Source organism: Bombina bombina, chromosome 5 (assembly GCF_027579735.1).
Source record: "Bombina bombina isolate aBomBom1 chromosome 5, aBomBom1.pri, whole genome shotgun sequence".
Taxonomy (NCBI): Eukaryota; Metazoa; Chordata; class Amphibia; order Anura; family Bombinatoridae; genus Bombina; species Bombina bombina.
This window is the reverse complement of record NC_069503.1, coordinates 152,028,397-152,052,018: the sequence shown is the minus strand read 5'-3', so window position 1 is coordinate 152,052,018 and position 23,622 is coordinate 152,028,397. Positions and strand designations below refer to the sequence as shown.

The 23,622-nt window shown below is 36.5% G+C and overlaps 1 protein-coding gene across 1 annotated transcript; it reads right to left on the bottom strand.

Moving 5' to 3' along the window:
* Positions 1-478: 478 nt before the first annotated feature.
* Positions 479-18,016, bottom strand: DNAJC19 (DnaJ heat shock protein family (Hsp40) member C19). Its single transcript, XM_053712937.1, has 6 exons — positions 17,838-18,016; positions 14,659-14,710; positions 11,253-11,326; positions 9,908-9,984; positions 3,024-3,094; positions 479-1,118 (listed from the first exon to the last, which is right to left on the bottom strand). Exons 1-6 carry the CDS (start codon positions 17,838-17,840, stop codon positions 1,048-1,050), a joined length of 348 nt encoding a protein of 115 aa, XP_053568912.1. The 5' UTR covers positions 17,841-18,016; the 3' UTR covers positions 479-1,047.
* Positions 18,017-23,622: the final 5,606 nt, after the last annotated feature.

The following is a 23,622-nucleotide window of genomic DNA, read 5'->3' as shown; positions in this document are numbered from 1 at the left end:
TTTTAAATTAAATTCCAGTCACCACTGCACCCTATAGTTTTCTCCTTTCTCGTTTGGTTTCGGTCGAATGACTGGGTATGACGTAGAGGGGAGGAGCTATATAGCAGCTCTGCTTGGGTGATCCTCTTGCACTTCCTGTTAGGGAGGAGATATAATCCCATAAGTAATGGATGACCCGTGGACTGACTACACTACAGGAGAAATGAATTTATCAGGTAAGCATAAATTATATTTTTTTGTTTGCACTCGTCTGATTCCAAAAGCACGTCTATGTCTTACTGTGCATCATATAGCTTTGCTTTCTTGACTTATGCATTGATATAGCTCACATTCACGCTTGCTATTGTGTAGGAGAAAAATAAATACAAATGATAACAATACAGCAACTACAAAATACAGTTTTATGTGAGAATTATATTTGGGTAAAGCTTGAGGCAAGTAGCATCCCCAGAATAAAAGATTTCATTATAAAGACGGCTTTGTAGAAAACAAGTTTTATTTGATGGCTTCTCTTGACAATCAGGAAGTGACGTGTAATACAAACTTCATTTGTGACTAACAGGACCCCTGGTCAGTTTAGGAGACGTTCCCTGGAGTTAATGCAGCTTTTTTTTTTACCAGCAGTACTTGCAGGTGTTTCAGAAGAGGAAATAAATAGTTAGTGAATATTACCCACTTTATTTACCAATTTCTGTGGTTGTGATTAGTAGAGCAGTTATTTATGTAACAATTCAATAATTCCCCTTATTAAAAAAAACGGAAAAAAAAAACTTTAAAATAATATACACTGTGTAAAGAAAATATTTTTTAATTAATTGGAAACATCTAAATCCCAGTATAGAATATTTGACGTTTGATCACATTCATATTTAAATTGATGCAAGACATTCTAATGAGCTGAATAAGATGCACATACACAAGTCTAGTTATGTATGGTAGCAGCTTCCTCTTTAAAATGGCAGAAAACAGCTCCTCATGTATCCATAATTTATAGTCATAGTTTTATATTAAATTAATAAAATCCTTGAAATAGTCCAAAAACGGTCTTCATTTCTTTGCCTGCCCATCCAGCAAATCCTTTGCTTCATTAATCTTGGCTGCCAAATATGGGGATCCACCTGCAAAGAGACCAAACTTTATCAAAATCTTTATGGGAATTGTCATAAAAACGTCTCTAATCTTGGTTTCTTTAACCCCTTAACGACCGCCGGTCGTTAAGGGTTTTCTTGTCAATAATAGCACGGGTCACACTGCAAGCGCTATTATACCCTCCATCCACCCTTCTGGTCACCAGAAATAGCACGGTCTGGTCGCTGGTCCTTAAAGGGATACTAAACCCAAATTTTTTCTTTCATGGATTTAGATCGAACATGTAATTTTAAGCAACTTTTCCAGGTTTTGAACTAAAAATGGGCCGGTTCCTAAGCTTTATATTCCTGCTTTTTAAATAAAGAGAACAAAGAAAAATTGATAATAGGAGTAAATTAGAAAGTTGCTTAAAATTGCTTGCTCTATCTGAATCACGAAAACATTTTTTGGGTTTAGTATCCCTTTAAGGGGTTAATCATTAAAAAAAAACAAATACATTGTTCTGATTTGTTAGAGCATGTCATTTATGCACTAAAATGTTTCTTGCAGGGGTTAAACACATAGCTGAAATCCACTTTGGCAACAGCAACACTTTGTAGCCTCTGAGAAGTACACAGACAGGAAGCCAATTAGGACAAAATAACACATGAAGCCACCAATCAACAACCGTCTCCTGATCCGGGGCTATAAATGTATAGAACCACCAAACAGGACGTTGGCTTTAGGAGTTAGGCATTTGCCGTTTTTTTTTTTTTTTTTTAAAGAAAATTAATTTTTACGCCCCACAATATTGCTTACGCTGGTGAAAAAGTCCAGTTTAGATCCTTGAAAATAATCCAATGACAACACTTGCCCAGGTACTTTCTATTACCCTGCAGCTCTCATGCAATTGTGTTGCCTCAGGACTGGCTGAGAGGGTACAAATATGAGAGTAATGCATTCTGGGAAGGCAACTGAAAGCATTGGAGGCAGCAGATTTTCTTTACAAACTGTCTTATAACGCAGGTAGCATTACGTGGATTCTCAAAGCAGTCTGACACTGCCATTGATTTAAAGAAGAAATATGTATACTATAAAGTACAGAAATAAATAGATCACAAACACGCTGCAGAAGCATGCGAGTGTCTTGAGAAACATATGTATAACGTTGTTAAAGACACTTGCACACTTCTGAGCCTACCTCAGTATGCTCTCTTAGAAGGGGCCAAGTTTCAACCATGGATACCAAGAGAGGTAAAATTTGATAATATAAGTATACGTTTTTTTTTTTTTTTAAACTGTACGCTCTAGCGGAATCAAACGCTTCCTTTTTGACTTCCAAGTTCTTTTTAAATAACAGTAATCTTCTATTACATGGTGTTACTTAAATATGCAATCCTGTTTAATTTTATACTCAACATGCGTGACACAGATAGCGCATATTTTTAACAACTTTCCAGTTAGCATCTATTAGCTTATTCACTTAGATCTTTTGGTATCCTTTGATGAAAATTAGAAGCGGGCTTTGGTATACTTTGATAGCATCCGAATGCGGAAGGTGGCCGCTCGTGGCGTTTTCGGAACTGGATTCTTTCTTGTTAAAGTTTGATAGGCGCCAAAAGTGGTTATACAGGTTTCCTAACATTATTTATTAAATATTAATTCAAACTCATCTCATTAACTTCTATAGTATTTGAAAAACACAGCAGCAAGTGATTATGGTTAAAACACTTAACCAAAGGCTAAATGACAATGCTGCTACCACTTTGGGCTTTTATATTTCCACTTTAACTTTGTTCTTCCCATTAAAAGTAAAGAATGCTTTGGTTAAGGAATTTAAAAACAATTTATAATGCTAAATAAAGTGCTGTTGATTATTGCATCAGAATATCCCCTTATGTTCATCATGTTTGATGCATATATTGATACTATATTTCTTTCCGCTGAGCGTTTACCTTTATCTGGATGATTTAACAACATAATTCTTCGGTGTGCTTCCCTAATCTTTGTTTTATTGGCAGTTGGGCTGTAAGGAAATATAAAAAGCATGAGTTAATATCAAGAGTTACTGGTCCATATTATTCAAGAAGGCTGTATATTCATGCCATCAGTCATCTAACAGATCATCTGATAATCTCTAAAAACAAACCCTGTATTTAAAATGCTCCCAAACAATCTACCAATGGAACATAAGGGACCTTAAAGGGTCATTATAGTAAAAACAAAACAAAAAAAAACAATTTATGTAAGAAATTACCTTATAAATTCATTTCTTTCATATTAGCAAGAGTCCATGAGCTAGTGACGTATGGGATATACATTCCTACCAGGAGGGGCAAAGTTTCCCAAACCTCAAAATGCCTACAAATACACCCCTCACCACACCCACAAATCAGTTTAACGAATAGCCAAGAAGTGGGGTGATAAGAAAAAAAGTGCGAAAGCATAAAAAATAAGGAATTGGAATAATTGTGCTTTATACAAAAAAATCATAACCACCACAAAAAAAGGGTGGGTCTCATGGACTCTTGCTAATATGAAAGAAATGAATTTATCAGGTAAGTTCTTACATAAATTATGTTTTCTTTCATGTAATTAGCAAGAGTCCATGAGCTAGTGACGTATGGGATAATGAATACCCAAGATGTGGATCTTCCACGCAAGAGTCACTAGAGAGGGAGGGATAAAATAAAGACAGCCAATTCCGCTGAAAAAAATCCACACCCAAAAATAAAGTTTAAATCTTATAAAGAAAAAAACTGAAAATATAAGCAGAAGATTCAAACTGAAACAGCTGCCTGAAGTACTTTTCTACCAAAGACAGCTTCAGAAGAAGAAAACACATCAAAATGGTAGAATTTAGTAAAAGTATGCAAAGAAGACCAAGTTGCTGCTTTGCAAATCTGATCAACCGAAGCTTCATTCCTAAACGCCCAGGAAGTAGAAACTGACCTAGTAGAATGAGCTGTAATCCTTTGAGGCGGCGTTTTACCCGACTCGACATAAGCATGATGAATTAAAGATTTCAACCAAGACGCCAAAGAAATGGCAGAGGCCTTCTGACCTTTCCTAGAACCGGAAAAGATAACAAATAGACTAGAAGTCTTTCGGAAATTCTTAGTAGCTTCAACATAATATTTCAAAGCTCTAACTACATCCAAAGAATGCAATGATTTCTCCTTAGAATTCTTAGGATTAGGACATAATGAAGGAACCACAATTTCTCTACTAATGTTGTTGGAATTCACAACCTTAGGTAAAAATTTAAAAGAAGTTCGCAACACCGCCTTATCCTGGTGAAAAATCAGAAAAGGAGACTCACAAGAAAGAGCAGATAATTCAGAAACTCTTCTGGCATAAGAGATGGCCAAAAGGAACAAAACTTTCCAAGAAAGTAATTTAATGTCCAATGAATGCATAGGTTCAAACGGAGGAGCTTGAAGAGCCCTCAGAACCAAATTCAAACTCCAAGGAGGAGAAATTGACTTAATGACAGGTTTTATACGAACCAAAGCTTGTACAAAACAATGAATATCAGGAAGATTAGCAATCTTTCTGTGAAAAAGAACAGAAAGAGCAGAGATTTGTCCTTTCAAAGAACTTGCGGACAAACCTTTATCCAAACCATCCTGAAGAAACTGTAAAATTCTCGGAATTCTAAAAGAATGCCAGGAAAAATGATGAGAAAGACACCAAGAAATATAAGTCTTCCAGACTCTATAATATATCTCCCTAGATACAGATTTACGAGCCTGTAACATAGTATTAATCACAGAGTCAGAGAAACCTCTTTGACTAAGAATCAAGCGTTCAATCTCCATACCTTTAAATTTAAGGATTTGAGATCCTGATGGAAAAAAGGACCTTGCGACAGAAGGTCTGGCCTTAACGGAAGAGTCCACGGTTGGCAAGAGGCCATCCGGACAAGATCCGCATACCAAAACCTGTGAGGCCATGCTGGAGCTACCAGCAGAACAAACGAGCATTCCTTCAGAATCTTGGAGATTACTCTTGGAAGAAGAACTAGAGGCGGAAAGATATAGGCAGGATGATACTTCCAAGGAAGTGACAATGCATCCACTGCTACCGCTTGAGGATCCCTGGATTTGGACAGATACCTGGGAAGTTTCTTGTTTAGATGAGAGGCCATCAAATCTATTTCTGGAAGTCCCCACATTTGAACAATCTGAAGAAATACCTCTGGGTGAAGAGACCATTCGCCCGGATGTAACGTTTGGCGACTGAGATAATCCGCTTCCCAATTGTCTATACCTGGGATATGAACCGCAGAAACTAGACAGGAGCTGGATTCCGCCCATACCAGAATTCGAGATACTTCTTTCATAGCCAGAGGACTGTGAGTCCCTCCTTGATGATTGATGTATGCCACAGTTGTGACATTGTCTGTCTGAAAACAAATGAACGATTCTCTCTTTAGAAGAGGCCAAGACTGAAGAGCTCTGAAAATTGCACGGAGTTCCAAAATATTGATCGGTAATCTCACCTCCTGAGATTCCCAAACCCCTTGTGCTGTCAGAGACCCCCACACAGCTCCCCAACCTGTAAGACTTGCATCTGTTGAAATTACAGTCCAGGTCGGAAGAACAAAAGAAGCCCCCTGAACTAAACGATGGTGATCTGTCCACCACGTCAGAGAGTGTCGTACAATCGGTTTTAAAGATATTAATTGAGATATCTTTGAGTAATCCCTGCACCACTGGTTCAGCATACAGAGCTGAAGAGGCCGCATGGGAAAACGAGCAAAGGGGATCGCGTCCGATGCAGCAGTCATAAGACCTAGAATTTCCATGCATAAGGCTACCGAAGGGAATGATTGTGACTGAAGGTTTCGACAAGCTGATATCAATTTTAGACGTCTCTTGTCTGTCAAAGATAGAGTCATGGACACTGAATCTATCTGGAAACCTAAAAAGGTTACCTGTGTCTGAGGAATCAATGAACTTTTTGGTAAATTGATCCTCCTACCATGATGTTGAAGAAACAACACAAGTCGATTCATATGAGATTCTGCTAAATGTGAAGACTGAGCAAGTACCAAGATATCGTCCAAATAAGGAAATACCACAATACCCTGTTCTCTGATTACAGACAGAAGGGCACCGAGAACCTTTGTAAAAATTCTTGGAGCTGTAGCTAGGCCAAACGGCAGAGCCACAAACTGGTAATGCTTGTCTAGGAAAGAGAATCTCAGAAACTGATAGTGATCTGGATGAATCGGAATATGCAGATATGCATCCTGTAAATCTATTGTAGACATATAATGCCCTTGCTGAACAAAAGGCAGGATAGTCCTTATAGTTACCATTTTGAATGTTGGTATCCTTACATAACGATTCAATATTTTTAGATCCAGAACTGGTCTGAAGGAATTCTCCTTCTTTGGTACAATGAAGAGATTTGAATAAAACCCCAGTCCCTGTTCCAGAACTGGAACTGGCATAATTACTCCAGCCAACTCTAGATCTGAAACACATTTCAGAAATGCTTGAGCCTTCGCTGGGTTTACTGGGACACGGGAAAGAAAAAATCTCTTTGCAGGAGGCCTTATCTTGAAGCCAATTCTGTACCCTTCTGAAACAATGTTCTGAATCCAAAGATTGTGAACGGAATTGATCCAAATTTCTTTGAAAAAACGTAATCTGCCCCCTACCAGCTGAGCTGGAATGAGGGCCGCACCTTCATGTGGACTTAGGAGCTGGCTTTGATTTTCTAAAAGGCTTGGATTTATTCCAGACTGGAGATGGTTTCCAAACTGATACCGCTCCTGAGGATGAAGGATCAGGTTTTTGTTCCTTGTTGTGACGAAAGGAACGAAAACGATTATTAGACCTAAATTTACCTTTAGATTTTTTATCCTGTGGTAAAAAAGTTCCTTTCCCTCCAGTAACAGTTGAGATAATAGAATCCAACTGAGAACCAAACAATTTATTACCCTGGAAAGAAAGGGAAAGCAGAGTAGACTTAGAAGACATATCAGCATTCCAAGTTTTAAGCCATAAAGCTCTTCTAGCTAAAATAGCTAGAGACATATACCTGACATCAACTCTAATGATATCAAAGATGGCATCACAAATAAAATTATTAGCATGTTGAAGAAGAATAATAATGCTATGAGAATTATGATATGTTACTTGTTGCGCTAAAGCTTCTAACCAGAAAGTTGAAGCTGCAGCAACATCCGCTAAAGATATAGCAGGCCTAAGAAGATTACCTGAACACAAGTAAGCTTTTCTTAGAAAGGATTCAATTTTCCTATCTAAAGGATCCTTAAAGGAAGTACCATCTGCCGTAGGAATAGTAGTACGCTTAGCAAGAGTAGAGACAGCCCCATCAACCTTAGGGATTTTGTCCCAAAACTCTAATCTGTCAGATGGCACAGGATATAATTGCTTAAAACGTTTAGAAGGAGTAAATGAATTACCCAAATTATTCCATTCCCTGGAAATTACTTCAGAAATAGCACCAGGGACAGGAAAAACTTCTGGAATAACTACAGGAGATTTAAAAGCCTTATCTAAACGTTTAGATTTAGTATCAAGAGGACCAGAATCCTCAATTTCTAATGCAATTAGGACTTCTTTAAGTAAAGAACGAATAAATTCCATTTTAAATAAATATGAAGATTTATCAGCATCAACCTCTGAGACAGAATCTTCTGAACCAGAAGAACCATTATCAGAATCAGAATGATGATGTTCATTTAAAAATTCATCTGAAAAATTAGAAGTTTTAAAAGACTTTTTACGTTTACTAGAAGGAGGAATAACAGACATAGCCTTCTTAATGGATTTAGAAACAAAATCTCTTATGTTATCAGGAACACTCTGAGTATTAGATGTTGACAGAACAGCAACAGGTAATGTAACAGTACTAAAGGAAATATTATCTGCATTAACAAGTTTGTCATGACAAACAGTACAAACAACAGCTGGAGGAACAGATACCATAAGTTTACAGCAGATACACTTAGCTTTGGTAGCTCCAGCACCAGGCAGCGATTTTCCAGAAGTATCTTCTGACTCAGTTTCAACGTGGGACATCTTGCAATATGTAATAGAAAAAACAACATATAAAGCAAAATTGATCAAATTCCTTAAATGACAGTTTCAAGAAAGGGAAAAAATGCCAGTGAACAAGCTTCTAGCAACCAGAAGCAATAAATAATGAGACTTAAATAATGAGGAGACAACAGTGACGCCCATATTTTTTTAGCGCCAAAAATGACGCCCACATTATTTGGCGCCTAAATGCTTTTGGTGCCAAAAATGACGCCACATCCGGAACGCCGTCACTTTTGGCGCAAAAGAACATCAAAAATGACGCAACTTCCGGCGACACGTATGACGCCGGAAACAGAAAAAAAAATTTGCGCCAAAAAAGTCTGCGCCAAGAATGACGCAATAAAATGAAGCATTTTCAGCCCCCGCGAGCCTAACAGCCCACAGGGAAAAAGTCAAATTTTAAAAGGTAAGAACATTTTTTATTTATTCATATGCATTATCCCAAATATGAAACTGACTGTCTGAAATAAGGAATGTTGAACATCCTGAGTCAAGGCAAATAAATGTTTGAATACATATATTTAGAACTTTATAAAAAAGTGCCCAACCATAGCTTAGAGTGTCACAGAAAATAAGACTTACTTACCCCAGGACACTCATCTACATGTTGTAGAAAGCCAAACCAGTACTGAAACGAAAATCAGCAGAGGTAATGGTATATAAATAAGAGTATATCGTCGATCTGAAAAGGGAGGTAAGAGATGACTCTCTACGACCGATAACAGAGAACCTATGAAATAGACCCCGTAGAAGGAGATCATTGAATTCAAATAGGTAATACTCTCCTCACATCCCTCTGACATTCACTGCACGCTGAGAGGAAAACCGGGCTCCAACCTGCTGCGGAGCGCATATCAACGTAGAATCTAGCACAAACTTACTTCACCACCTCCATAGGAGGCAAAGTTTGTAAAACTGATTTGTGGGTGTGGTGAGGGGTGTAATTATAGGCATTTTGAGGTTTGGGAAACTTTGCCCCTCCTGGTAGGAATGTATATCCCATACGTCACTAGCTCATGGACTCTTGCTAATTACATGAAAGAAACTTATTTACAGAATTGCCCTTGTATATCCCTCTATTCTGTTCTTCAAGACTTATGAATGACATATTCAGATATACGGAATCTAAATTGTGTTCCAATTTATTTATTTTTATAGAAACACTGGGTATATGACATGAATTTGAAATAATATATAACAGCATCTTTTGTTTTTGTACAAAACTGTAGTTTGTTTCACACTCCTTAGAGAGGCCAAAAACCAAAGTCTGGTGCCTGCAAATTCTGTAAATCAAACTGCAGGTTGCGGCAATTGGCAGCATTTTGAGTTTTGCTTTTTGGGCTCTTTGGGGAGCGTGGGACAAAGAGCAGATTAAGCACAAAAATAAGATGCATTTAATGTCTCTTAAGTGACATGAAACCCAATTTTTGTTTTTCATGATTCAGATAGACCAAACATTTTTAAACAACTTTCCAATTTTACTTCTTTTAAATTTGCTTCACTCTCTTGGTATCCTTTGTTAAAAAGCATACCCAAGTAGGCTCAGAGGCTGGGAGATAGCTGCTGACTGGAGGCTGCACATATATGCCTCTTATGATTGGCTTAACAATGTGTTAAGCTAGCTCCCAGTAGTTCAATACCAAGAGATTGAGGCAAAATTGATAATGGAAGTAAATTAATATTCATTAAACTTTACAATCACTTTAAGTATGATGTCATTTTTAAAATCTGGTAACAGTATTAATAAAATGGATTACCTGACTCCCAGCACTAATGCGGCTTCACGTTTGTTCATCTTGGGTTCAAAGCCACCTTTATAATAACCACTGAAGGCCTTTAATGTAAAAAAATAAATACATGTTATAAAAATCAAGTGTAATAATGCAGGAAAATACAAACAAGAAAAACATGATTTTAGTATAACATATCACAAAAAAAACAGTGTAAATAGCAGTGGGATTAGTAGTGAATTTGGATCTCATGGTTGTGCTCGCATGTTCAAAATGTATTTTAGCCTTTGCATATGTATAATTTGTGTTTACCTATTTCTGTTGTATTATTATTATTATAATTCATTTGTACAGCGCTGCTAAATTAGTTAGCGCTATTTCTTTTTTTCTTCAAAAAAACTGGGAATGAAACAGCTAATCAGAGGCTGCATCAACAGAGCCATTACTTGTTGCCACAGAGGAAAGAATACTTAAGTATTACAGTGCGCATGTGCAGCAGGGAATGCTTCCCATAGAGGCAGAGTTACCCAAAACACTAAACTCTGATTGACCATATGCACATACACAAAAAAAAAATGCTTAATTAATAAATATTAAAACATGAAATATGCTACTTGAGACAAGCAAAAATATAATTTAAACAGGTCCAAAATGCAGAATTTGAAAATTAAAAAAATCCTTTGGTAAAATTGTTAAAACAGTGTTTTATTGACTGGATGCTGGAGGTGAACTGGCCCTATATAAAAAGGTATAGGAGGTGAAGTGACCCTATATAGAAAGGTATAAGGGTTGTTTTCATGCTATGAGCACCGTTATTGTGTGTTAGATATATGCATTTGTATCCTTCGTGAGGATCTAAATGCAGAACTGGCAGCCACTCGTGCCGTTCGGTTCTTTTCAGAGACGGATTTATTCTTGTGAAAGATCATCAAACTATATGATATATGATATGTGCAGATCCAGATCTTAGTGTGGTGATCTTTAATAATAATAAATCCGGCTCCAAAAAGAGTTGGAACAGCACAAGCAGATCCAAATGCACATATCTACTGTGCGTTGTTTGAATAATGTAGAATGGGATTGAATTTGAAATCCCCATGAAAACGAGCCATATGATGCTCTTCACAAGGGAATTTCAATGGATTGTAATAGAGTCAATATTTCCCATCATGCATTTGTGCAATAAAAAATGCTCTAACACAGAAGACTATTTTATCATTGTTTCTTAATATTACATTTTTAAATACATGATCTACCCTGTATGTTTGCTATTGTATCTATGCTAGCAAACAGCAGCGCTATGTTCTAGAAGAAATAACTAAACCTGTGTCATATTAAAGAACTGGATTTTTGTAATATGCATTTTGCTTACGGATTTTGGCAGAGACTGAAGAGCTTGCTTCACCTGAGGTTCCATGTGTTTTATAGCTTGCAACGCATAACGACCTAAAAGGATACGGAAAATGTGATTTATTATGTTCAATGTAATGAATTACTAACTGCTAATGTTCTTATATATTGAGCTTGATACACTGATGTGACAGTGTTCTCTCCAGTCCCAATGGCTGATCTACAGAGCCTAGACAATTATAGCTTGTCCTATTCTAGATAACAGGATTTATACAATAAACAAATTAAAAAGCCTCTTGTAAAAAGGGACATGAAAGGCGTAAAGAAAAAAAATGTCATCAAAATTAAACTTTTGTAGTTCAATCTAGGAGCATGGAATTCAAATAATTCTAATTTCTATGATAAAATGTGCTTTCTTCTCTTGGTATCCTTGTTGATGAGCAAACCTTGGTAGTGTCCACGTGCCTTTAGCACTATATGTCAGCAGTGTTTACAACAATGTTGGTAGCAATGTTATACATTGTTGCAAACACTGTGACCATGGAATGCTAAAGAAACATGTACGGGGCTAAGCCTACTTAGGCTTACTCTTCAACAAAGGATACCGAGAGAACATAAATTTGATATGATAAATTACAGACTGTATATGAATGAGTACAGGAACAGATTTTTTGTTGTATGAAATGCCCTCTTTGTATAAAGCAAAGACAAACATAACTAGAGGCAATGCAAGCTTACAATTATTTATAAAGCAGCTTTATCTTAATTGTCCTTTTAATGGGAAGTGTTTAAGTACATACTATACATACACACATTATTTAACAATGAATAAAGTGGCTACAAAAAGGTTACACAGACAAGTTATGTTTGGTTTTGGTTCCCAAAATACCCTGGGTGCACTCCAAATGTAAATACAGTGCAGTTGAAGAAGGAGTCACTCACAGGGTCTTGTATCCAAAAATACTAATGTATTTATTGATAAATACATTGGTATTTTAGGATACAAGACCCTGTGAGTGACTCCTTCTTCAACTGCAATATATATATTTATATTAAGAAAGAATACTCAAAAACGCACAATTAAAAATATATGTTGGTACAGTTTGAGAAATTTAAAATGGTCTCGATACTGGGGGCAGAAAATAGTAATGGAAATCTTGTAATGTATCATTACAATGTCTGCAAATGACAAGTCTGCCTGTTTCATGACAAATGAGTGTGTGCACTTGTGATTAATCAGACTATACAAAATATAGTGATACTGTGAATGGATATTTAATTATGCAGCAGGAATCTAAGCTTAAAAGGACACTGAACCCAATTTTTTTCTTTCATGATTCAAACAGAGCATGCAATTTTAAGCAACTTTCTAAATTTACTCCTATTATAATTTTTTCTTCTCTCTTGCTATCTTTTTTTTTTTTTTTTTTTTTTTTTTAAAGCATGAATGTAAATCTAAGCAGCCAGCCCATTTTAGGTTCAGCACCATGGATAGTGCTTGCTTATTGGAGGCTTACATTTACTCACCAATAAGCAAGCATAACCCAGGTTCTCAACCAAAAATGGGCCGGCTCCTTTGTATCACATTCCTGCTTTTTAAATAAAGATAGCAAGAGAACAAAGAAAAATTGATAATAGGAGTAAATTAGAAAACTGCTTAAGATTGCATGCTCTATCTGAATCATTAAAGAAAACATTTGAGTTTAGTGTCTCTTTAAGAGCTGACCCATTTTCGGTTCAGAACCCTGGGTAGCGTTTGCTGACTGGTGGCTACATTTAATGCCATATACAGACTTTCAGTATTGTTCTATGTAATGTATTCAGGTCACAGATTTCTTATGTAATATCTAAAATGTGAGTGTGAATCTGAAAAACTATAACCGTTTCAAAAGTGTATTTTAAATATGCACTGTGAAATAGCATTTTAAATACAGCACTTGCTCAGAGAACCCAAGGTGCTTGTATCATCTGGTAATTACAATTTGTTAATTGCAGACATGATACAAGCCCCACTGGTGCTCTGAGAAGCTGTAGTATTTAAAATGGTGGTCCAGCGAGAATACCTAGCTATGCTTCACATGCACGTGCAGAGAAAAATGTTAGCACTGAAACAGTGATAACTTTTACTAGAAGCATTTTTGCTAATAAATGTATATTGCAAATATGTTTCTTTTCAAATATGTAATTCATCTATGTGCATTTAAATTTTTAACGGAATGTCCCTTTAAGTTTAAATTATTGGGGGGTCACCTGTGAAATGGTCACTGTTTTATTTTTTTAATATCTCAGTTATATGGAAAAAGAGAGAGCACAAGCACAGTGATCTAATTAGTAAATACTATTTGTAAAAAGGGACCCCCCCATCCAAAAGAGACAGCTAGAAATAGGTGCTTACAACTTTATTGTTAATCAAAAGAACTAAAATGCGTGAACTTGTAACATTCACAACAGCCGTGAACAAATTAAAATAAAAAAGTGATGTAGCACTGAGTAAAGGATTGGACATTTGGGACTCTGACCTCACTAGGAGGGTTGGGACTTGGAACACAGCTGATCTCATCGCAGACGCCGTTGTTTACCGGCAGAGTAGCGTTTTAGAGTGTGATTCTCTCCCTTTGTCTGAAATAACCGAGAGACCTGTGAGTTTTAATAAGTGCTTTTACTTACCTGATGTTCCCTGGTTCATCTTTACCTTGGAAGATTTATACCAGAGTGTTTTCACTGAGAGCTACGTCATAGCTCTATCAAGTGTGAGTATAATGCATTCTACTTATCCATTGTTTATCATGGAGGACTTCACTATGTGGTTTTCCTTTCTCTTTTAAAGGGATAGTTTAACCAAAATTAAACATTTATGATTTAGATAGGGCATGCAATTTTAAGCAACGTTCTAGTTTACTCCTACTATAATGTTTTTCTTTGTTCTCTTGGTATCTTTATTTGAAAAAGCAAGAATGTAAGCTTAGGAGCTGGCACATTTTTGGTTCAGCACCTGGGTAACACTTGCTGATTGGTGGCTAAATGTAATCCACCAAACAGCAAGGGGTACCCAGGGTGCTGATAATAGGAGTAAATTAGATAGCTGCTTAAAATTGCATGCTCTATCCAAATCATGAAAGAAAGAAAAAAGATTGGCTTTAGTATCCCTTTAAGGACTGTCTCTACTGAAAGATCCCGGGATTTGATATCCTTTCTCAGTGCTACAGCACTTTTATTTTCACAACTTTATTATGAGGTTCATGATTCCATATAAATAGCTTTTGTGATTGCATAAGCATTATATTCCAGATGGAAGAACATTGGACACTGTATTTGCTTTCAGAAATGTGACATATTATTCTGACTTATTTATTAATAGGGGTTTAGAAAAAGGTTCTTTCCACTCCACAATGACTCATTGTACATATGAAGCTTTAAATAACACTTACCAGCAAATCCTGCAACAGCTATGGTCAGCCCAGCAGCTATCATAGTACTAGCCTGCAAAAACAATGGCATTTTGGATGTTAAAATGAAATGCATGTCTTTTTCATATACACTGAGAAAATTGTGCGGTCTATCTAATCTGTCTTATCTCTAATTAGTTTTCAAAATGCTTAAAGGGACAGTCTACAATAGATTTTTTTATTGTTTTAATAGATAATCCCTTTATTACTCATTCCCCAGTTTTGCACAGTGAGCATGGTTATATTAAAAGGGATAGTATAGTCAAAATTAAACTTTTATGATTCAGATAGAGGATGCAATTTTAAGCAATTTTCTAATTTACTCCTATTATCCATTTTTCTTCATTCTCTTGATATCTTTATTTTAAAAAGATGGAATGTAAGCTTAGAAGCCAGTCCATTTTTGGTTCAGCATCTGGATAGCGCTTGCTGATTAGTGTCTAAATGTAGCCATCCAATCAGCAAGCGCTATCCAGGTGCTGAACCAAAAATGGGCTGGCTCCTAGACTTACTTTCCAGCTTTTTTAAATAAAGATACCAAGAGAACAAAGAAAAATTGATAATAGGAGTAAATTAGAAAGTTGCTTAAAATTGCATGCTCTGTCTGAATAATGGACATTTATTTTTGACTAGACTATCCCTTTAATATACTTTTTACCTCTGTGATTACCTTATATCAAAGCCTCTGCAGACTGCCCCCTGCTCACATGACTTTATTATCTATTGACTTGCATTTAGTACTGTGTTGTGCTAACTCTTAAAGGGACAGTCAACACCAGAATTTTTGTTGTTTAAAAAGATAGATAATCCCTTTATTACCCATTACCCAGTTTTGCATAACCAACACAGTTATATTAATATACTTTTTACTTATTTGATTACCTTGTATCTAAGCATCTTCTGACCGCCCCTAATCACATAACTTTTAGTTATTATCTATTGACTTGCATTTTAGCCAATTAGTACAGTGTTTGCCACAAGCTACGAGTGTGATCACAATGCTATCTATATGGCCTACATGAGCTAGCTCTCCCCTGCTGTGAAAAGCTAATAAAAAAGAGACGGCCTTCAAGGGCTTAGAAATTATCATATGAGCCTTCCTAGGTTTGCTTTCAACAAGAAAACCAACAGAACAAAGCAAAATTGTTGATAAAAGTAAATTGGAAAGTTGTTTAAAATTACATGTCCTATTTGAAAAATTAAAGTTTTTTTGGACTTGACTGTCCCTTTAAATAACTCCTCGGCGTCCTTCTATTCTTATCCTCATTTCTCTATTCTTTCCCTTACCTATCTGTTCAATAGGCTTCACTCACAGCTCGCAGAAGAACAACTGATAGGCTACCCTCTATCTAAACCCTTACTCTTTTCCCTTTCCTTTCTTCTCTACCCCTTTTCCTTTTTCTGTTTTTGTTGAAGATTTCTAACGTTGCTCTGGTTTTACACTGTGCCAATGAGGATAACAAAATCATGCCACCTACTTAGACGATTCTGATCAGAGTCATTATCTATTTCACTCACATTATCCTACAAAAGACTTTGTATTTATAACTAACCAATGGAGTTCTCCCTGACACTGAATGATTGGAAATCAACATAGGATATCGGGATTTGACTTTGACAAATATATAATGAACTCTAAGAGACTTTAGTAGGTGGCAGAAAATTCAGATTTAGAAGTATAGCACTTTGGCTCTCTTTATACTTTTTATATCACCTGCGAGTTATTCAGAAATGTTGTATCACCACTGCTGTAACAAACTTATCTCTGTTCATACCAATAAAAAGATTTAAACATAAATAACTCCTCGGGCATGAACTCAATGTTATCTATATGGCCCACATGAACTAGCAGTCTCCTGTTGTGAAAAGCAAATAAAAAAGCATGTTATAAGAGGCTGTCTGAAGTGGCTTAGAAACAGTCAGACATTTAGAGGTTTAAATGTTATAAATTATATTAATATTTCAATGTTAGTTGTGCATAGCAAAGGCATTATCTATCTTTTAAACAATAGGAATTTTAGTGTAGACTGTCCCTTTAAAGGGGCATGCCAAAACAACAAATTGATTTAATTCATCATTGCATAAATGTCTCTTGATAACTGGATTTAACCTCCAGAAATGGGTTAAACACAGTTATGATCCTTCTCAGTAGCCCTAGTGCATTGCCAATTCTGAGCAGTATACATCTGGTGATCCGTTCTAGAACGGCTCCCTGTAAATAAGAACCAAATGGCTGTCAATTTCCAAGGGCCATTAGAGTAAAAAAAATAACATGCCCATATTCTTAATTTTAAGATTAACAATAGCCACTATGTGTTTAACCCCCCAAAACATTTAAACACATAGTAGTAGAACAGCTTGGGTCCTGCTACTGGTCCCGAATAGAAACCGACGCTGATAGAATCAGCAGCACTAGTCACACAGATGGGTTGTACAACTAGCGGTACTAATTGGATCAGCGACAGTTTCTTCTACAATGTGTAGGTGCAGGGCTGCTAGTCTTAAAATGACATGCTCTAACAAATTAGGGCATGTACATTTTCAACTATAATGGCCATTTAAGGAAAAATATTGTTGGAAGCTTTCCCCCTGCAGCACATGCAGATGCTCAGTAGTCTCTCAGACTGTGAGCTTGCTGCTGAAGAATACAACCGGTCCCCTAGGCCTGGCAGAGCAGTTTGTTACTTATTTAAATAAACACATCGGCTTACTGGGGACGCCTAGCACCAGGAGCAGAGTGGCACTTTTGGAGTGAAGATATAGATTAAAAAAAAAAAAAAACGTTCTTAATACTTTCTCTGGGTTGTTAGTATTTTGTTACTGCTCCATTTTATAATGTTTACTGTCCCTTTAAAAAAAAAAAAAAAACACTAGTCACGGTGTCCCTACAATAAAACACATCTGATTATGCTGAATAACAATCAGTGTGTGGGCTATTAGTTTATGATGAGCCTAGAACCACAATGCAACTCATTTTGAAATAAAAATCTTATGTAAGAGTCCTTGCATTTGATGTTTGTATTATTAATTTTTTTTTTATAAATTATTGCACTTCTTAAATTCACACTAACTGTATAAACCTTTGTATACCAATGTATACACTGTGATTAACCAATTCCTCTACACTGAAATCTGCTTTACCCTGTAGAACACACACTTACCATGTCTTATGAATATATATTAGTTGTCACGATTTAAGTGATAAGCAGCATAGCAGGGAAACACAAAACAATGAGACCCTAGGCATGAGCCTAATAGAAACAAACGTGTTACCAACAAGGTCACTTCCTGCACTCACTGACAAGCAAGACAGACATTGGCAAGCTCCGCCTCTCACAAACATCAGTCTGGCAGCAGTGCGTCGCCTCCCATAAACGTCACGTCCTGTAAGATGACCGACTATCACCAAAGTAGTCTAGCTGCAGACTGGAGCTCCACTCTAGACAGGAAACATGTGACCTCCACTGACTCTAGACAGGAAACATGTGACCTCCACTCAAAGCTTTTTTTTTTTTTTTTATCAACTTTAATCTAACAAACAACCTAAAGACAATCATTCTGAAAACGAAACATTTTGCAGCTTTCTTGTTCTTAATGGTCATTCACAGTGTTTTATGCTGTCATTTATAAGGTAACTACTGTGAATGAGCATTAAGTACAAGAAAGCTGCAAAATGTACAAGGCTAAAGTTGTCTTCTTATTTAGTCAGCTTTTTCTGCAACTAATTACAATTTGCAAAATAAAGATATCCAGCATTATTTTTATTTTAAATAAAATAATACACTTTCCAAAAACCTAAACAAACTTACATTTTATAAAAAAAAGAAATATATTGCAATAATCAGATTGCAAACATGGCATAATTTTGATTGTTTCTAATAAGTAACTGATATTATAAAAGGGTTAAAATCCTTTGCACCACTCATTTATGTGAGCCTCTTCATGGGACAGACAGGTTATCAGCCTTGTCCAACGCGCTTTATGGCAAACAAATTGGTGCCAACCTCGCCACATATATTTTACCTTTTCTAAATAAGTCATTGGTATTTAAAAAAGGAAAAATTCCTTTGCGCCACTCATTTATGTTTGCATATATACACAAGGCGTGAACCCATCATAGGATAGACGTTATCAGCCATGGCCCAGCGCCCTTTATTGCAAACAAATTGGTGCCAACCTTGCCACTTCATACATTTTACCTTTTCTGAATAAGTAATTGGTATTTTAAAAGGGTTAAAATTATTTGGGTCATTCATTTCTGTGTAGATATATACAGGGCTTTAACCCCATTTATAGAACAGACATATTTTCAGCCTGACCCAATGCTTTTTAAGACAAACAATCTGGTGCCATCCTTGCCACTTCATACATTTTACCTTTTCTGAATAAGTAACGGGTATTTTAAAAGGGTTAAAATCCATTGGTCCACAAATTTTTGTGTGGATACATACACAGCGTTAAGCCCTTCATAGGATAAGCATGTTTTTAGCCTGGCCCAATGATTTTAATAGCAAACAAGCTTGTGCCAAACTTGCCATCTCATATATTTTACCTTTTCTGAATAAGTAACTGGTAATTGGAAAAGGTTAAAATACTTTGGGCCACTCATTTATGTGTGGAATATACAAGGCATGAACCCTTCATAGGACAGACATGTTATCAGCCTGGCCCAACGCTCTTTATGGCAAACAAATTGGTGACAACCTTGCCACTTCATATATTTTACCTTTTCTGAATAAGTAGTATTTTAAAAGGGTTAAAATCCTGCGGGCCACTCATTTCTGTGTGGATATATACAGGGCATGAGCCCCTTTATAGCACAGACATGTTCTGAGCCTGGCCCAACGCTTTTTATGACAAACAAACTGGTGCCGACCTTGTCAAATCCCATATTTTACCTTTCCTAAATAAGTTACTGCTATTTAAAGGGTTTCTTTGCCATATAAATCTTTGGGACAGTCTGAAAACACTTGGATTGTACAAAGGGGCTCACGCCCAATATAACCACACAGAAATCAGTGGCCCAAAGGATTTTAACCATTTCAAAATACTATTTACTTACTTAGAAAAGGTAAAATATATAAAGTGGCAAGGTTGGCACCAGTTTATTTGCCATAAATAGCGTTGGGCCAGGCTGAGAACATGTCTCTCCTATGATGGGGCTAACGTTCTGTATATATCCACACAGAAATAAGTGGCCCAAAGTATTTTTACCCTTTCAAAATACCAGTTACTTATTCAGAAAAGGTAAATGTATGAGATGACCACGTTGGCACAAGTTTGTTTGCTACAAAAAGCTTTGGGCCAGGCTGAAAACATGTTTATTCTATGAAGGGGCTCACTCCTTGTATATGAAGGGGCTCACTGCTTGTATTTATCCACACAGTAATGAGGGCCCAAAGGATTTTAACCCTTTTAAAATATCTGATTCCTTTTTAGAAAAAGGTCAAATATATGAGGTGACAAGGTTGTCACCAGTTTGTTTGCTTCAAAAAGCGTTGGGCCAGGGTGAGAACATGTTTATTCTATGGAGAGGTTCACGCCTTGTATATATCCACAAAGAAGTGAGTGGTCCAAAGTATTTTAACCCTTTTAAAATACTAGTTACTTATTCAGAAATTTAAAAATATATGAGATGGCAACGTTGGCACCAGCTTGTTTGCTACAAAAAGCGTTGGGCCAGGCTGAGAACATATTTATCCTATGAAGGAGCTCACTCCCGGTATATATCCACACAGTAAAGAGTGGCCCAAAGGATTTTAAGCCATTTTAAATACCAGTTATTTATTTAGAAAAGGTCAAATATATGAAGTGGCAAGGTTGGCAATAGTTTTTGTTGCCATAGAAACCATTGGGCCAGGCTGAAAACATGTTTATCCTATGTAGGGCTTCACGCCGTGTATGTATCCACACAGAAATTAATGGCCCAAAGGATTTTAACCCTTTTAAAATACCCGTTACCTATTCATAAAAGGTAAAATATATGAAGTGTATATCAATGAGATAGGTATAGAACTGCCTTATTCATCAAATTATGGTTCCATCTATAACCCATACACTCATATTCCTTAGGGAGTGCAGGGGGTGCCCTAGTGGTTGGTATACAGTGTAATCCCAAAGAAAAAGAAAAAAGAAAACCACTATTTGGCACACACTTAAACACATAGGTAGATCCGCAGAAAGGGAGCAAAAAAAAAAAAACTTTTACTGTCAACTTTTTTCTTTTTTGGGGGGATTACAAAATATATGACGTGACAAGGTTGTCACCAATTTATTTGCCATAAAGTGCGTTGGGCCAGGCTGTTAACATGTCTGTTGTATGATGGGGTTCACGCCCTGTATATATCCACATATAAATGAGTGGCCCGCAGGATTTTAACCCATTTAAAATATCAGTTACTCAAAATTATGCCATGTTTGCAATTTGTATAGTGCAATATAAGATGATTTTTTTTTTATAAAATGTAATTTTGTTTAGGTTTTTGGAAAGTGTATTATTTTATTTAAAATAAAAATAACTGTAGATATCTTTATTTTACAAATTGCAATCAGTTGCAGAATAAGAAGCTGACTAAATAAGAAGACAACTTTAGCCTTGTACATTTTGCAGCTTTCTTGTTCTTAATGCTCATTCACAGTAGTTACCTTATAAATGACAGCATAAAACACTGTGAATGAGCATTAAGAACAAGAAAGCTGCAAAATGTTTTGTTTTCAGAATTATTGTCTATAGGTTATTTGTTACATTAAAGTTGATTTAAAAAAAAAAAACTTTGAGTGGAGCTCCAGTCTGCAGCTAGACCCTTCTCACTATCACTGCACAAGACAAGCCCCGCCCACACACTGGCAGAGCCTGTAGGATGAGGCTGTAATGGAACGTCACTTCCTTTACTCAATGACGCCACGATCTATGTTATTGTGCGTGTTCTGGTAAGATGGCGAACTTTTGAAAACAGCAAACTACGGTGTTCTAAAGAAAATGGTATACTGCATAGGAATGTGTATACCACGTCACTTTAGGTGACGTGACTCGGCTGCTGGAGGGGTGTGGTGCTCAATGCGCAAGAGGCCCAACCTCCTCCAAACAGCTGATGTAAACTAAGCAACGGGTCGAGTAAATATATGGCCCGAAATCATAATTTATAGAGCTTTATTCAATATAGAGGGTGATCCATAGGATGTATACTAAAGAATGAGTACGCTCACAGTAAGACGAAGTCTAAGATTGAAAAATGGGATGACATAGAAATTGGTGACTTGTATGCTTTTAACCCGTTGGCAGCAAAGGTAGACTGCAAAACGTTGCTTTTCAGTCTTATCTGACATTCATTAAACTAAGATCAGACTACTTTATTTTAGTGAGCTAAAAACTATATGCATGACAGTAACAAATGTGACAGCATAGTGCTACTGTCATGATACCCACACCACACACCTTCACCTTCCCAACCCCCCCACCCGAATAAAATATTGGAGCAGTCACCGGACTTCATAGAAATATATAGCCTTTATTACAAAATTTAAACCATAAGTTTCAAAATGTTTTGGTGTCAACTGACACATTTTTTGGCAAGTCGGAGGCGTACAATGGATCACTGACGAGTAGGGCCGTGTGCACATGAGCGGCATTGTGCATGCGCATTGCAGATTATGGTCCATAGAATCCTGCGACCCATTGTTATTAAATACATTTTCTTAAACAGCTGTTTGGAGGAGGTTGGGCCTCTTGCGCATGCGCATTGAGCGCCACACCCCTCCAACAGCTGATTACACGTCACCGGAAGTGACGTAGTATACACATTCCTATGGTATACATTTTACTTTAGAACAACATCCAAAATTTGTGAAACAGCTGATGTAACATCACAGGAAGTGACATGGTTCGCTGTTTTAAAAAGTTTGCCATCTTACCAGAACAGTGCGGTTAGTTGCAGTTTAAAACCGTGTTGCCAGTACAGGGATAACAGCCAACAATCAACAAGTGCAACCCAGGTGCTGAACCTAAAATGGGCCAACTACTTAGCTTAGATTCCTGCATTTTCAAATAAAGATAGAAACAGAACTAAGAAAAATTGATAATAGTAAATTAGAAAGTTGCCTTAAATTGCATGCTGTGTCTGAATCATGAAAGAAAAAAAATTGGGTTTACTATCTAGGGATACTAAACCCATAATATTTATTCCATGATTCAGATAGAGCAAGCAATTTTAAGCAACTTTCTAATTTACTCCTTTTATCAAATTTTCTTGTTCTCTTGGTATCTGTATTACAAAAGCAGGAATGTAAATTTTTTGAGCCGACCCATTTTTGGTTCAGCACCTGGGTAGCGCTTGCTTATTGATGGCTAAATGTAGCCACCAATCAGCAAGCACTATCCATCTGCTGAGACAAAAATGGGCCAACTCCTCAGCTTACATTTCTGCTTTTCAAATAAAGATACCAAGAAAAAAATGATAAAAAGAGTAAATTAGAAAGTTGCTTAAAATAGCATGCTCTATCTGAATCATGGAAGAAAAACATTTGGGTTTAGTATCCCTTTAAAATCTGGCACTAACAATTACAATAAAAAATGTTTATGTGATGTGGAATACTCCTAGATTCTTGTTATATGTACATATGGCATTTATCTGTGTTAATTTATCTTATTGTAAACTCAAAATGTAATCAATTAAAAAACATGTACATGTGTGTAAAGCACTGACGTGTTCCTCTATTTCTCTTATGTTAAATAAATGTCCTTTAGTGAACATGGTGTTTCCTTCTTTATCTACACGTAAAGGTAAAGTTCTTTGTTCAGCCAAATCCTCACTTCTGGAGATTGTTTGCTGCTGGACTCTTTATTCTAACAGAAAAAATTAAATGTTCCTACAAATACAAAAAATGTGCTATGATCTTCAGAACTTGTTATCAATACACAGAAACAATTGTTACAAAACCAGCTGATAC

Coding starts and splice junctions, on each gene's coding strand:
- DNAJC19 (XM_053712937.1), bottom strand. Junction 11,327..14,658: donor AGCTGTTGCAGGATTTGCTG/GTAAGTGTTATT, acceptor GTATCCTTTTAG/GTCGTTATGCGTTGCAAGCT. Junction 1,119..3,023: donor GTTAAATCATCCAGATAAAG/GTAAACGCTCAG, acceptor GTCTCTTTGCAG/GTGGATCCCCATATTTGGCA.